This window comes from Mrakia frigida (genome assembly GCF_051309035.1).
Source record: "Mrakia frigida strain ATCC 22029 unplaced genomic scaffold BDY24scaffold_12, whole genome shotgun sequence".
Classification (NCBI taxonomy): Eukaryota; Fungi; Basidiomycota; class Tremellomycetes; order Cystofilobasidiales; family Mrakiaceae; genus Mrakia; species Mrakia frigida.
In genome coordinates this window covers 694,749-707,600 of record NW_027481269.1, presented here as the reverse complement: position 1 = coordinate 707,600, position 12,852 = coordinate 694,749, and the positions used below count along the sequence as shown (strand labels likewise).

Here is a 12,852-nt window from a genome sequence, read left to right as displayed (position 1 = left end):
ACTTTCAAAGGCTAAAGGGTTCACTCAGATCCAAGATTATCTTAGACAGTCACTTTCCGGAGATCGCAGAGTGTGAAAGGTCATAAGCAGTTGTGAACCTACGAGCGGTCTTTTTCGCAGAGCCTCGAAGACCCGAGGTCGACCGACGCGTCGCTGAGCTCTGACGGTTGCGACCTCGCACCACAAAGAGCGAACGCAGTAGTATTAAAAAAAGAGGGTATGGAGCAGGGAGAGACGTCAAAGAAAACAAAGGAAAAAAAAGGCAATCGTCGAGGAGAAGGAAAGAAACCGTAGACCGAAACCGAAAGCGACGAGACGAAACGAAACGAACGAATTAACAAGCACACCCTCCGTAGGTCTGTCCTCCATCGGCGTCGATACGTATAGGATCAGGGTAGTCGGCGTACAGCTCCACCTCGGCCTCCTGCTGCAACGCGTTCTTGGCGATCGTCTGGAAGGCCTGCTCGACGTTGATGGCCTCCTTCGCCGAGGTCTCGAAGTAAGGGATGTTGCCCTTGGATTGACACCAGGTCATGGCTCGTTTCTGAGAGACCTGTAGAAGATGAAGAGGGAAGGGGTGATGGTGAGCTTCGGGAAGGCGAAGGAGGGGAAGAAGGGAGGAGAGGAGGAGGAGGAGGAGGTGCGAGCTTGGGAAGGAAAGGGGACGAACCATTCGCTTCGACTCTCCCTGATCGATCTTGTTACCGAGAAGGACGAAGGGGAAGTTCTCGGGGTCGTGAGGAGACGCCTGTAGTGATATCGATGTCGAGGGGAGGGAAGAGGAGGAGAAGGAAGGAGGAAGAGAACGAGGGGAGAGGTCAGCTTGATTGTTTCGGTGAGCTCCTTCGCTTCCTCCCTCTTCTCAAGCACACCATCAGGCCCTCTTTCTCTGACTCCTCCTCCGCTGAGACACGAGAGCTGCAGACGAATGAAAGTGAAGACTGACCTGAATGAGGAACTCGTCCCTCCAAGAATCCAAGGTCTCGAAGCTCTTGGTCGAGTTGACGTCGTAGACGAGCACACAGCAGTCGGCACCCCGGTAGAAGGCTACTCCAAGCGACTGGAAACGCTCCTGTCCAGCGGTGTCCCAGAGCTGTGATGAAGGAAGAAAAGAGGGAGAAGGAGAAGGAGAAGGGGAAAAGGTGGAGGAGGAAGGAGAGGTCAGGTTCGAGCTGAAGGGGACGGAGATGGGGAAGGGAGCGAGTGCTGCAGAGGAGAACGAACCTGCATGGTGACGAGACGATCCTCGACCATAACCTCCTTGGTAAGGCTACAGAAGAGAAGGATAGGAGAGAATCAGTACGGTCGAAGGGAGAGAGGCTCAAAGGAACGACCCAACGGCCTACACCGACCTCGCTTCCTCCTCAACGAAAGGAGGATCGATACTCACAAATCAGCTCCGATGGTAGCCTTGTACTGGTTTGAGAACTTCTTGTTGACGTATTGGTTCATGAGCGAGGTCTTTCCGACTCTGGAGAGGGCGGACCGAGACGAGGGAGGGAAAGGGGAGGGGAGGTAGGTGGAAGGAGGGGAGGGGGAGGGAAGCGAGAGGGGTGCAGGTCGAGGAGGAGGTGAGAAGAGACGAGGTGGTTTGGAAGGGTTGAAGAAGAGCAGGATCAGTAGATGCTCGTCTTTAGAGCTGCAGGATGATCGAAGGAGGAAGGGAGAGGGAAGAAGAGGAAGGTGGACTGACCCACTATCTCCGAGGATGATGACCTGGACGAGAGAGAGAGCGAACGGAAGCCGTCAGTTCCTTCTACGTTGATCGAGCAGTAGGAGAGAGAGAAAACTCACTTTGAGAAGGACTTTCTTTCTGGATGCCATGTTGAAAAGGTGGAAGGGGGGAGGGTGAGGGTTGAGGGAGAGGGAGGAGGACGAGGAGGAGGTCAGGTCGAAGTCTCGATCACCCTCCTTTCTGAAGCCTCCCTGAATAAAATCTATCAAGCTTTCGACTCGAGATCTATCCGGACTAGGAGGAGCTGAGATTCATACAGTCGAGCTGAAAAACACTTGAAAGTTAAAGGGCAGGAAAGCTATCGATCCGAGTTCTCCTCCAACCGCTTCGACCCCCGGTCCCTCCCTCTCCCTCCTTGTCTCCCTCCTCCCCTCGTCCTTCTTCTCTCCCCTTCTCATCAAGATGGTCAAAAGGGAAAGATCAGAATCGGCTACGGTCCCCGACTTCGTCCCTCCCAGCCCTTCTCCTCCCGTCGCTTCAACGAGTAAACGAGTCAAGGCCTCGAGGCGAGCTCGCTGCCCTTCGCCTGAATCTCTCCAACCCACCACCTCAGCTATGCCCATAACTCTATTGGAAGCAAAGAAACGGGTCCGTCTCGCACACCGGAATGAATCCAAGAAGAAGTCTGCAGCTAAACGGGCCCATGCTGCTCGGTGAGCCCCATTTCCTTGCTCTCGCATCCCTTGACTCCTCTGCTTCACCTCGCTGATCTCGAAAAACAAGGTAGCTTCGCCCAGTCTTTCCTGTCTCTGTAGAGCTTGAACTCATAATCTGTGTATCTCCCTCTCAGTTGCCTCTCTCGCCGCCAACCTCGCTTCCTCTTCCCACAACATCAATCTCCTCGAAGCTCAACTTTCAGCCCTCCAACCTCAAAGCGACCAGCTCGTCTCCGCCGCTTCTCCAGATACGGAAATGGCCGAGAGCTGGGCTGCTCCTCCTCGATCTCAACCCTCACCACTTCCTTCTCTACCACCACCGCAGGATTCGAATCCATGGGCTTCAGCGGAGGAGGAGACCTCGAGCGCCGACGTCAAGTTTGCGATCAAGACGGATCCCGTCGACGTCAAACCGTTCTTCAAGCTCGAGGGAGATGTCAAGCCTGGACTGGAGCCGATTCTGGGTTCTGAGGTGAAGCAGGAGGGGCTCTGGGAAGCGGAGGGAGACCAAGGAGTCGACCCGCCGGGAGGGGAGGAGGGAGGATTCTTCGACACCAGGAACTCAGCAGCACCTAACGCTCGGTCGGAACAGGATATTATTCTCGCAATCGTCTCATCAGCCCCTCCTACCCTCCTCCGAACGCTCTTCAGCCAAGCAGCAACTCTCTCCTCGGAGTTTCAATCTCTCCTCCGTTCGTTCGTCGCTCAACTCCCCCCGTCTCCATCCCCTCTCGCGGTCACTGGTCCGTCTGTAATCTCCGGTCGACGGGAATCTCGTTTTGGGGGAGGAGAGTAGCAAGGTCGACGTCGAGCGAGCCGTGAGAGGAGAAGAGGAGAGGAAGTGGGCCGAGACGTGAGTTCTTTCCCTCTTCAACTCTGTCACCATGCCTTCGCAGAGTATCTTCGCTGCCTGCTGAAAGCATCACTTTTGACGTCGTTTTGCCTCTCCCTGAATCTCAGAAGCCTCCCGTTCGCTCCCTTCCTCCGATCTCGACGCGTCTCCTCGTCCCTCTCGCTCCCTTCGGCTTCACCCCTCCAAAACTCCCCATGCCATCTTCCACATCTCTCTCGATACAACATGACTTCTTTCGCTTTATGGACTCAGTCGCTTTTTGCTTTCCTTTCGCTGTTGAGACGGGAAGGAGGAGCTCGAGTCTGTTTCAACGAGCAACGACGCGATGGATCCTCGTTCGTCTCCTCGCATCCTCTTTCCTTCCTTCGGAAAGCTGCGAGTTTTTTTTTTTTGAGTTCACCAGGAAGTCTCAGGGAGGTTCTTGCCTTCTCAACCTCTGCACGTTTGAAACAGCTCGAAGGTCAACGCGTCGGGGGGTTTTGCAGTTCCCACACTCTTTCCCTTATACCGTTAGCAAGTCAGCCTTGAACTTAGCCGTCCTCAAGCTCTTCATCAAGCTCGCTTACGAGGGGCTCATCATCATCGCTCTTTCGCCAGGATACGTCGACATGTCGGAGATGGAGCGAGTCGTCGTCGTTTTCTTTCTCGCAGACGCGTCCCTGCGCGTCTCACTCACTCCTACTTCTTCCCTCTTTTTTAATCACTACCAGGCAAAGTTCCTACGAACGGATCCTCAGAGGAGAGCCTCAAGTTCTTCGTCGAGATGGAGACGTCGTTCAAGAAAGTCGGGTCCCTCTCTTCTCTTTCTCAGCTCGAGAGGTGCTCCGTTTTTCTCGACCGACGAAGCTGATTCCGTCTTATTTCGCTTTTTCGTCACCTCTTGCAGGCCGCTCCAGGCTGGAACGGTCAACCCCTCACTCCCGCCCAAAGCGTCGACGCGGCCCTCAAGATCCTCGCCAACCTCACCAAGGAGGACGGACGGAAGCTTTTGAGCCACCTTGGAAGCGAGAGGGAGTTCCTTTAAAAACTGGAGAGCCTCGTTGGAGCTGCGGGAGAGATGAGATGAAGTCTTTCAGATCACAACGAGAGAAAAAGTTCGAAAGTTCGACGCGTCGATGACGCTCCGTTTCTCGTAGTTTCCCGCTCTGGTAAAGGCTGAGGATATCCCACCATGCCTCGATATTGCTCGAAAATGTACACTTCTCCGCTTTAGATGGTTACCAGGGCACGAAAGCCCTCCAAAATCGAAGAGAAGGCCGTCGTCGACCGTTCTTGTCCGTCTGCCGTTTCGTTCGACTCCTCGACGAGCTCCTCCTCTTTGCGGCTTTCTCTCCCACAGCAGGACGTAAGATACAAGTAGAAGTACATATGTCTAAGCTAGGTAGTGGGTATCGGTGGGTTGAGGGTGGGTTCTTGTTGGTACAGTTGAGTCGCTCCTTCGTTCCTCCTTCTCCTCTCGGACGACGAAGTGTTAACCGACGAAGCGGTACATGGTCGAAGCAACGTAGTACTGTGCAAAGGAAGAAGTTTCAGAAGGAAGAGGAGAAAGATAAGCAATGTCAGCTCTGCGTGAGGAAGGAATGCGGGAGAGTCGCGTTCGTCCCTTCGCCTTCCCTCCCTTCGAGCTCCTCCTCCTTCAGCTCGCTCGACAAACTCCCAGACCATCGAAGCCTCCGCCCCTCCATTCTTCGACTCCCCAATCTCCACCTCTCTCATCTTCGTCGTCGAGGAAAAAGAGACTCACCTTCACACCTCCGTCCTCCGCTCCTTCAGCCCCTCCCACAGGCAGCAACAAAAAGGTCGCATGGAACATCCTAGGCATCTTCTGCATATCGTCCGGATGCTTGTTCTTCCTGTACTCGGTCACCGACTGAGGAGGGATCTTGCTCGAGGCTGCGATGGTTTCCGGGGTGTCGGTGGGAGTAGGAGGGAGAGGGGAGAAGTGAAGAACGAGACCGGAGGCGATGACTTGAAGAGGAGCAGGGGCTGGAAAAACAGCCGAGATGGGAAGAGAAAAAAGGTGAGCGGAATCTTTATGAGGCTGAAGGAAGGCAGATGGGTTGGGCAGAGGTGTGAGACGTACTGGTTCCCAGGACGGGATGGACGTCTATCGACTGAACTTCGTGTCTTGACGAGGGCAGTTTGGAGAAGAAGTCCGGGAGGAGATCAGGGGAGAGGGGGGTGCCGTTCCATGAAGTGAGAGACGTCGGACGATGAAGACGGGGGAGGATCTATGCAGAAGATTCAGTTGAAGGAGGAGGAGAAACAAAGAGAGAGAGAGAGAGGGAAGGAAGGAGAAGAAGGTGAGCTCGACGTTGTCCTTCGCCACCGCTTCGATTCGTTGAAGTTCTACGTACGAGGGAAGCTTCGTCCGAATCTAGAGCTGAGAAATAGATCCGCACGAAGCTAATAAGCATCCGAGAGAAAGAAAAAAGTGGTGTCAAACAACGAAACCAGGAGGAGGGGGCTAAAGGATCAGAGGGAGGGAGGAGAAGGAGAGAAAAGGCATGGGAGCATGGACTCACTCTCGAGCTCCTCGTGTTGCGATGTCTGTAGTTGCTAGCTCAGCCATGGATGGTTTACGATGTGCTGGTAGAGAAGTGGGACAGAGATTGATGATAAGTTGATTTTGCTGGTCGTGATGGTTTGATTGTAAGAGCCTCGCCCTTTCGAGGGGGCCAGTCTCCTCTCCCCTCCTTGAGTGCTTCTTCTCTCCAACCATTCACCTCCCCTCCCTTCTTTTTCACTCCCCTTCGCCCATCCTCTCTTCCTCTCGTCGAGCCCTAGCCCGAGAAATCTTTAGAACCCGTTCCTTACTCCAACGGAACGAGCTCCTTCAACTTTAGCTTCGATTCCAACCGAGCATCTCTCCTCCTTCTCCTTCCTTCCCTTCAACCCTTCCTACCTCTACAACCATGTCCGCTCAGTTCGTCAAACTCTCAATCTTTGGAACCGTAAGTATCCTTTCCATCTTCATTCAGGTCTGAACGATATGGGACTTGGTAGAACGGGAGGAGAGCAAAGAAGGAAGGAAAGGTCCATATCGGGGTGGTCGCTCTCGCCCTTCCTCTCCCTCTCTCTCTCAAACGCCGACTGACATCCTCCCTCCTTTCTTCTTCGATACCTCTTTCGACCCCTCACCTCGACCTTTCATCTCTCCTCAACCTCCTCTCCAAAAATCCGCTTCTTTCCACCTCTTCTTTCCTTCGAAAAACGACTTCCAACTTCCCCTCCCTCTCCGTCTCTCTCACCTACCCTCTCCTCCTCCTCCACACTTCACCTCGGATCCTCCTTCCGGCTCTCCTCTGTACACCTGAATGGATACTGGCTCTCTCTAGGTCTTCGAGGTCACCTCGAGATACGTGGATCTGTGAGTCTCTTCGCTCGAGAGGTCAAAAGTTGCAACACGAGCTGACGGAACCTCCTTCGGCGTCTTTCCCCTTCTCCCTCCCCTCCTCCTCCTTTCACGATTAGCAACCCCGTCGGTGCGTCCCTCCTCTTCGTTTCTCCCCCTCTCTCGCCATTCGAACCTTCGCTGATGCTTCTTCTTTCCACTCACAGGAATGGGAGCTTTCGGTCTCGTCTGGTTCGTTCCTCTCTCTCGCCTCTTGGCTTGCCCTCTCGCTCTGGCTGACGAGTTCCTTTCCTTCACTCCCTCCCGTTCTCCTCCAGTTCTGCCAAAGATCAGCTCACCAACACCTCCGTCGCCATCAAGAAGATCATGAAGCCTTTCTCGACACCTGTGTTGAGCAAGAGGACCTACAGGGAGTTGAAGTTGTTGAAGCACATCCGCCACGAGAACGTGAGTTCGACCTCCTCCCTCCTCCACACGCCGGCATCGTCCCTTTGCGCCTGTCTCTTTTCGCAGCTAGATCATCTTGGGAGGACTGGGGGCCTTGGAACGATGTAGTGGAAAGGAGAAACTGACTCATTCCTACGTCGCTCGTTTCTGGAACAGATCATCTCTCTATCCGACATCTTCATCTCTCCTCTCGAGGACATGTGCGTCCTTCCTCCCCTCCCTCTCCTCTCTCCCTCTCTCCCATCCTTTCTGCCACATCCATCCCATATCGTTCTTCGACTTCTACTGCTCGTACTGACCTCTTTCTTCTTCCTCAACTCCCATCAGCTACTTCGTCACTGAGCTTCTCGGAACCGATCTTCACCGACTCCTCACCTCGCGGCCGTTGGACGATCAGTTCATCCAGTACTTCCTCTACCAGATGCTCGTTCGTACTCTCCCTCACCTTTCATCCGTCCTTGAAGGTCTGAACTCGTTCGTCCTGCTGGAGGCGAGATGCTGACGCTAGACTCTTCCCCTCTTCGAACAAAACAGCGAGGTCTCAAGTACGTTCACTCTGCTGGAGTTATCCACCGAGATCTCAAGCCTTCCAACATCCTCGTCAACGAGAACTGTGATCTCAAGGTATGTTTCTTTGTATCCACCACCTTTTTGTCTCGTCCCTGCCTTTCGAGCTCGAGCTGACGGTTCGTTCTCCTTCCCTCGTTCACTCAGATCTGTGATTTCGGTCTCGCTCGAATTCAAGGTCAGCCATTCCCTCCACACCTCTTCTGTCTCCTCCCAATACTCCACAGGACCAACATCGTGAAGCGTTCGAAAAGACCTCGCTGACTCCCGCTCCTTTTCACCTCTGTAGACTCGCAAATGACCGGATACGTCTCGACTCGATACTACCGAGCTCCCGAGATCATGCTCACCTGGCAGCAGTACGATCACGCCGTCGATATCTGGTCCGTTGGATGCATCCTCGGAGAGATGCTTTTGGGAAAGGTGAGTTTGCAATCGCCGCTTCGAAGGTCCTTCTGTGGAGGAGAGCGGAGACGAGAGGCGAGGCGAGCTTGACGGGCGCGTAACGATGGAGAAGGATCAGGGAGACAGTCTCTGGAGCGAAGGAGCTCAGGTTGGACTTTCAAGGAACTGCTGGAGGACTGGTTCGAGACATGGGCAGCCGAAGAGATTTAGGAGGGAGGGAGAGGCCTCAACTCGAACGGTCGAGGAAAGAGTGTCGATCGAGAGCGCCTCGGTCCTCATCGAGAACTCACAAGCTGACTCCGACTCCTCTCTTCTCCCTGCGCATCTTCTCTTCCTTCGTCGTCCAGCCCATCTTCCCTGGAAAGGACCGTGAGTCGCTCGCTTTGTTTCGGGCCCGGCCGAGAAGGTTTGACCTTTGCCTCTGCTGATCACTTTAATTCTCCGCTCTCTTTCCTTCTTGAACCATGGCTCTGGATTTCATCAGACGTCAACCAGTTCAGCATCATCACCGAGCTCATTGGAACTCCTCCAGACGAGGTTATCAAGACCATCGTGAGTCTTGCCTCCCTGTTTTCGGATTCGATTCCTCTCCGAGGTCTCTGGCTCGCTAGCTGCAAACTCTGAACCCCGATGGCTGATCCCTTTTCTTCCCCTTCTTTCGCTTCAGTGCTCCGAGAACGTACGTTCAAATCACTGCTTCCTCGATCATGGAGACTGGGAGACGTGTCTTCGAACGACGCGCTCGAACGACACGCTCTCCCTTCTCTCTTCTCTCCCTTCTCTCTTTTATGAGCTGACCTCAATCCTCCTTCCTTCCTTCTCGACGACTTTCCTATGCTCCCAGACCCTCCGATTCGTCCAGTCCCTTCCCAAGCGTGAACGAGTTCCTCTGTCAAAGAAGTTCCCCAAGGCTTCCGAGCAAGGTTCGTTGTTCTCTCCTTTCCTCTTCCTTCCCTCCTTCGTCGCCCCCTTCTTCTGTTTACCTCGACGCGACAACTGACTTGCTTTCTTCTTTCTTTCGTTCGCCACTACAGCCGTCGACCTCCTCGAGAAGATGCTCGTCTTCGATCCTCGCACTCGAATCACCGCTACCGACGCTTTGGCCCACCCCTTCCTCGAGCCTTACCACGACCCTACCGACGAGCCCGAGGCTTCAGAGCCCTTCGATTGGTCGTTCAACGACGCCGATCTCCCCACCGAAACGTGGAAGGTCATGATGTACTCGGAGGTTCGTCGTCGTCGTCGTCTTCCTCCTCCTCTTGTCTCGTCTCGAACGCGTCGCCTCCCTTCTTCTCGACGCTGACTCTGTTCCCGTCGTCGCATCTCACAGATTCTCGACTTCCACAAGCTCGGAGACGCCGCCGAGGGAGAGAACGGAGGAGAAGACTACCAGCAATCCTCGGGAGCCGCCGTGCCAGCTTGAACTAGGACGAGTCTTCCTTCCACGCCGGTCGATCTTTCTTGCTACTCTTAGTCTTTCAAGAGCATCTCTAGGGCATCTCGGTCGGTCAGAGGCGTCCTTTGTTTGCTCAGGTTTCTCTTTCGTTTCGTCTTCTTGGTTTTCTCGTTTCCCTTGTCGTTTCTCTCTCTCTCTCTCTTGCATCCCTTCCCTTCTTCGCTCTCTCCCTGCCCTCTTCCCTCCCTTGTCTTATATGCACACCCACGACTCCCAACTTCTGAAGTCTCCCTCCTTTCGTTCCACTCCTAGCCTAGCTATCTGTCTCTTTAGTTGGTTTCTCCCCTTTCTTCGTTTCGATTCGCGTCGCGTCCCTCCCTCCCCTTCGTTTGCTCCCCTCGATCTTCCCCCCCGTCTTGCGGTACTTAACTTACAAACCTCTCCCGTCTCTCTTCTCTCTTCTTCTTTCTGAGCTCTTGGGTCTCTCTCTCTCTTTCTCTCCTTCTCGCTGCTTTTTTTCTTGATCTTCTTCTCTCAATCCAAAGTTACCTTAGCTTTTCTTTCTTTCTCCCTTGTTTGCTCGACTCGTACTACAAACACAAAAACACGAAATACAGACGACCCGTTCAATCAACCCTCCTTCGCCTATCTGGTTCTGTTTGGAGAGAAGGCAGAGGCATCTCAGAGGACTTCGAACGCGTACGTCGTTCGTCGTCTCTCCCTCTCGTCTCTTCCCCACCCCAAAGTAGAGCGAAAGGACATCATAGTAGTAGCAAGAAAGAAACTAGGAAGATTTTGTGCAAGAAGGGACTAGACTACGTAGCGTAGCGGGTGCGAAGTCGAGCGAGGCAAGCAAACGAAGGCTCTAATGGAAGCAAGATGCTGAGTTGAAGGAACGAAAACGAAGTGTAGAGAACGAAAGCAAGCGGAGGGGAGTAGTGTTAAGTAATGCAAGTGACGAAGGACGAAGAGAGAGAGGGGAAGGCATGCAAAGGACGAAAGAGGAAGCGACGCGTCGTCGTTCCCGCTCGAGGAGATTTTGTAAAACGAGGAGGGGAAGGCTAGTGGAGTATCTAAAGATGCTAGAGATGAAAGAGTAAGTAGGGAGAAAAACGAGGGTGTGTGCGAGCTAGCAAGAGCGAATGCAAAGCGGAAGAGGGAAAAGTGTTCGTGAGTGAGAGTTTCAAAAGGCGAGAGGAAGTCGTGAGCCCAAGAAAACCAAAAGAAGAAGTCCGTCAAATGAAAGGCCAAAGAGGAAAAGAGTCCGTCGTCAAGTCCACAACTCAAGGTCGTCTCTGCCTCTGCCTCTCCTCCTCCCGCTGCAAGATCACCGCACTGCTCCCTCCACTGCTCCCTCCCTCCCCTCGATCCATCTCGTCCTCAAACTCCCCTTCCTCCTCCTCCACCGGCGTCCTCGACGCTCTCCTCCCACCAACACTACTTCTGCTTCTTTCTCTCTCTCTCTCCCTCCACCTCCCCTCCTGCTCAACAGCCCCTGCACTGTCCCACCTCCTCTGTTGATCGTTCAGCCCGTTCGCCCACGAGTTCGTCGGCACCCCGTTTCCTCCGAACGAAGGAAGGGTAGGTGGACCCAACGGAGCAGGCATCTGGAGGTTGACTCCTCTCCCTCCGTGAGGTACTCCCGATCTCAGGGCGATTCCGGGTCCGAGGGAGGAGGTGGGACCGTACGAGCGGGAGCGGGAAGGTCCACCACCGTTGGAGGAGGCGATGGAAGAGGCGATGGAGTGGCGAGAGGTTCGATGACTCGGGTAGGAAGGGCCGAGGAGGGTAGCGCTGTTGGTAGAGTGGGAGTGGGAGATGTTGGTGTTGATGGGGTGAGGGTTGGGTCTCGAGGGGAACTGATGGTGCTGAGTTTGAGTCGGGGAGCGAGAGCTAGGATCCGACGAGTGGGAGGAGTTGGATCGGGACGACGGAGGGGAATTGTTCCTCGAGGAAGAGGAGGAAGGTTCGGCTCCCATGGAGTGAGGAAGAGGAGCTCGGTCGTCGTCGGCGGGGAGGAGTTGGGGAGAGTTGGAACCAGCGCTTTCGGACGAGGAGGGAGCGGTCGCGTTGTCGGGAGGAGTCGAGAGCCCTCCTTGTCCTCCTGCGTGACGAGGGAGTTGGGAGGTAGACTCGTAGGAGAGGCGACGAGCTGGGGAGGAGGAACTGGAGGAGAAAGGAGGTCGACCTTGTCCGTACGAAGACGTTCGCTGGTGCTGGTGCTGAGAGGAGGAGAGGTGGGAGGAGGAGGTTCGTCGGGAATAGGAACCTGCGGGCGTGGTGGGAGTCATGACTGCAAAATAGAAAAAAGAAACAAGGGATCGAGGAGTCAGCGGGAGAGGAAAAAAAAATCGCAGCGAAGCGACGAGAGAAGAAGAAAAAGAGAAGAGGGAACGAACGATTCCCATAAGACGAGGCTCGTCGCGCTGCCGTCAGGGTGATAGGAACCGCAGGGCCTCCAGGAGCGTAGGACATGGCTCGAGGTGGACTGTGAGAGTTTTAGAAAGGCGGAAAAAAAAAGGCGTCAGCTGGGTGTTTGGTTTCTCGTTTCATTTCACGTCGTTGCTCCGAGCCGTCTTGGGAGCGAGCTCATCAAACTCCTCCCCTCCTCCCCTCGAGCCTCTCTTAACCAACTCCGCTCTCGCTTCCGGCGGAAGGAAGCTCGAACGAAGAAGGAAGGAAGCCTGCTCTCTCGAGCTCGAGAGCTCGAGAACGAAAAGCACGGCCTCCGGAAAAAGAGCAGAGAGAAGACGGGGGGGAGAGACTCACGGCAACGGATACTCCTTCCTCTCGTTCCTCCTCTTCAAACTCCTCCAGATCCAAACCGCCAACACAGCCGCTAGGATTCCACCCAAGATCCCTCCTACGATTCCTCCGATGGCTCCTCCGGAAAGACCGCCAGAGGAAGAAGAGGACGATGAGCCCGCGGTGTTGTTGACGACGGTTCCGCTGTTGGAGGTTGACCTTGCTGCTGAAGCTGAGAAAGAGGAAGCGGTGTTGGTTAAAGAAGAAGACGAGCGAATGGAAGTGACGAAGGAGGAGGAGGAAGTTGCTGCGGTGGAAGACGAGACGACTGCTGCTGAGGAGGACGTTGGGGTGGCTGAGGAGGAGGAGGTTGAGGTCGAAGTCGTCGAGGAGGAGGAGGCGGACGTCGTCGAGGAAGTTGAGCTTGAAGACATGCTGAGACTGCTGAGAGAGGAAGACGAAGAAGAAGACATAGCGAGGGAGTGAGCGTTGAGAGAGGACGAGCGAGAGATGAGTGTGAAAGGGACGAACGAGAAGAAAAAGGAAGGGCAGAAGGAAGGAAGGGCCAAGCGGTAGTGAAGAGAGAGGTGAAGAGAACGACGAGGTGATTCCCTGTTTTGCTACAACGTCTGTTGACCCTAGATGTGCTGAATCCAACCGACGAGTCCGGAAGAGAAGTCCCTAGGGAGAGAG

At 54.5% G+C, this 12,852-nt stretch overlaps 5 protein-coding genes across 5 annotated transcripts; 2 read left to right on the top strand and 3 right to left on the bottom strand.

Annotated features, from left to right (window-relative positions):
• Nucleotides 1–63: 63 nt before the first annotated feature.
• On the bottom strand, nt 64–1,997 carry YPT7 (Rab family GTPase YPT7). The gene is made up of 7 exons (XM_076640157.1): nt 1,795–1,997; nt 1,694–1,716; nt 1,391–1,471; nt 1,225–1,270; nt 947–1,093; nt 671–748; nt 64–553 (listed from the first exon to the last, which is right to left on the bottom strand). Exons 1-7 carry the CDS (start codon nt 1,822–1,824, stop codon nt 335–337), a joined length of 624 nt encoding a protein of 207 aa, XP_076497566.1. The 5' UTR covers nt 1,825–1,997; the 3' UTR covers nt 64–334.
• Nucleotides 1,998–2,277: 280 nt separating this feature from the next.
• Nucleotides 2,278–3,193, top strand: BDY24DRAFT_386832 (uncharacterized protein). The gene has a single exon (XM_076640156.1). It carries the CDS (start codon nt 2,648–2,650, stop codon nt 3,185–3,187), a length of 540 nt encoding a protein of 179 aa, XP_076497565.1. The 5' UTR covers nt 2,278–2,647; the 3' UTR covers nt 3,188–3,193.
• Nucleotides 3,194–4,285: 1,092 nt separating this feature from the next.
• Nucleotides 4,286–5,883, bottom strand: BDY24DRAFT_386828 (uncharacterized protein). Its single transcript, XM_076640155.1, has 5 exons — nt 5,770–5,883; nt 5,602–5,650; nt 5,328–5,475; nt 4,989–5,230; nt 4,286–4,754 (listed from the first exon to the last, which is right to left on the bottom strand). Exons 1-5 carry the CDS (start codon nt 5,814–5,816, stop codon nt 4,716–4,718), a joined length of 525 nt encoding a protein of 174 aa, XP_076497564.1. The 5' UTR covers nt 5,817–5,883; the 3' UTR covers nt 4,286–4,715.
• Nucleotides 5,884–6,807: 924 nt separating this feature from the next.
• Nucleotides 6,808–9,369, top strand: HOG1 (mitogen-activated protein kinase HOG1). The gene is made up of 11 exons (XM_076640154.1): nt 6,808–7,046; nt 7,203–7,246; nt 7,374–7,473; nt 7,581–7,670; nt 7,761–7,791; nt 7,903–8,036; nt 8,366–8,387; nt 8,503–8,570; nt 8,686–8,697; nt 8,863–8,941; nt 9,053–9,369. Exons 1-11 carry the CDS (start codon nt 6,966–6,968, stop codon nt 9,319–9,321), a joined length of 930 nt encoding a protein of 309 aa, XP_076497563.1. The 5' UTR covers nt 6,808–6,965; the 3' UTR covers nt 9,322–9,369.
• Nucleotides 9,370–10,469: 1,100 nt separating this feature from the next.
• BDY24DRAFT_38144 (uncharacterized protein) lies at nt 10,470–12,834 on the bottom strand. The gene is made up of 4 exons (XM_076639343.1): nt 12,691–12,834; nt 12,184–12,603; nt 11,814–11,902; nt 10,470–11,707 (listed from the first exon to the last, which is right to left on the bottom strand). Exons 2-4 carry the CDS (start codon nt 12,591–12,593, stop codon nt 10,698–10,700), a joined length of 1,509 nt encoding a protein of 502 aa, XP_076497562.1. The 5' UTR covers nt 12,594–12,603; nt 12,691–12,834; the 3' UTR covers nt 10,470–10,697.
• Nucleotides 12,835–12,852: the final 18 nt, after the last annotated feature.

What these genes read in the sequence shown, in the direction of transcription:
- YPT7 (XM_076640157.1), bottom strand. Translation starts at nt 1,824, where the DNA reads ATGGCATCCAGAAAGAAAGTCCTTCTCAAA. An exon ending in ATCGTCTCGTCACCATGCAG is followed by an intron (nt 1,094 to 1,224) that starts GTTCGTTCTCCT and finishes CCTTCATCACAG; the next exon opens with CTCTGGGACACCGCTGGACA. An exon ending in GGGACGAGTTCCTCATTCAG is followed by an intron (nt 749 to 946) that starts GTCAGTCTTCAC and finishes ATATCACTACAG; the next exon opens with GCGTCTCCTCACGACCCCGA.
- BDY24DRAFT_386832 (XM_076640156.1), top strand. Translation starts at nt 2,648, where the DNA reads ATGGCCGAGAGCTGGGCTGCTCCTCCTCGATCTCAACCCTCACCACTT.
- BDY24DRAFT_386828 (XM_076640155.1), bottom strand. Translation starts at nt 5,816, where the DNA reads ATGGCTGAGCTAGCAACTACAGACATCGCAACACGAGGAGCTCGAGA. An exon ending in GCAACACGAGGAGCTCGAGA is followed by an intron (nt 5,651 to 5,769) that starts GTGAGTCCATGC and finishes GATGCTTATTAG; the next exon opens with CTTCGTGCGGATCTATTTCT. An exon ending in CGGAGGACGGAGGTGTGAAG is followed by an intron (nt 4,755 to 4,988) that starts GTGAGTCTCTTT and finishes TCCTTTGCACAG; the next exon opens with TACTACGTTGCTTCGACCAT.
- HOG1 (XM_076640154.1), top strand. Translation starts at nt 6,966, where the DNA reads ATGAAGCCTTTCTCGACACCTGTGTTGAGCAAGAGGACCTACAGGGAG. An exon ending in ACGAGAACTGTGATCTCAAG is followed by an intron (nt 7,671 to 7,760) that starts GTATGTTTCTTT and finishes TCGTTCACTCAG; the next exon opens with ATCTGTGATTTCGGTCTCGC. An exon ending in GAGAGATGCTTTTGGGAAAG is followed by an intron (nt 8,037 to 8,365) that starts GTGAGTTTGCAA and finishes TTCGTCGTCCAG; the next exon opens with CCCATCTTCCCTGGAAAGGA.
- BDY24DRAFT_38144 (XM_076639343.1), bottom strand. Translation starts at nt 12,593, where the DNA reads ATGTCTTCAAGCTCAACTTCCTCGACGACGTCCGCCTCCTCCTCCTCG. An exon ending in AGGAAGGAGTATCCGTTGCC is followed by an intron (nt 11,903 to 12,183) that starts GTGAGTCTCTCC and finishes AAACTCTCACAG; the next exon opens with TCCACCTCGAGCCATGTCCT. An exon ending in AGCCTCGTCTTATGGGAATC is followed by an intron (nt 11,708 to 11,813) that starts GTTCGTTCCCTC and finishes TCTATTTTGCAG; the next exon opens with TCATGACTCCCACCACGCCC.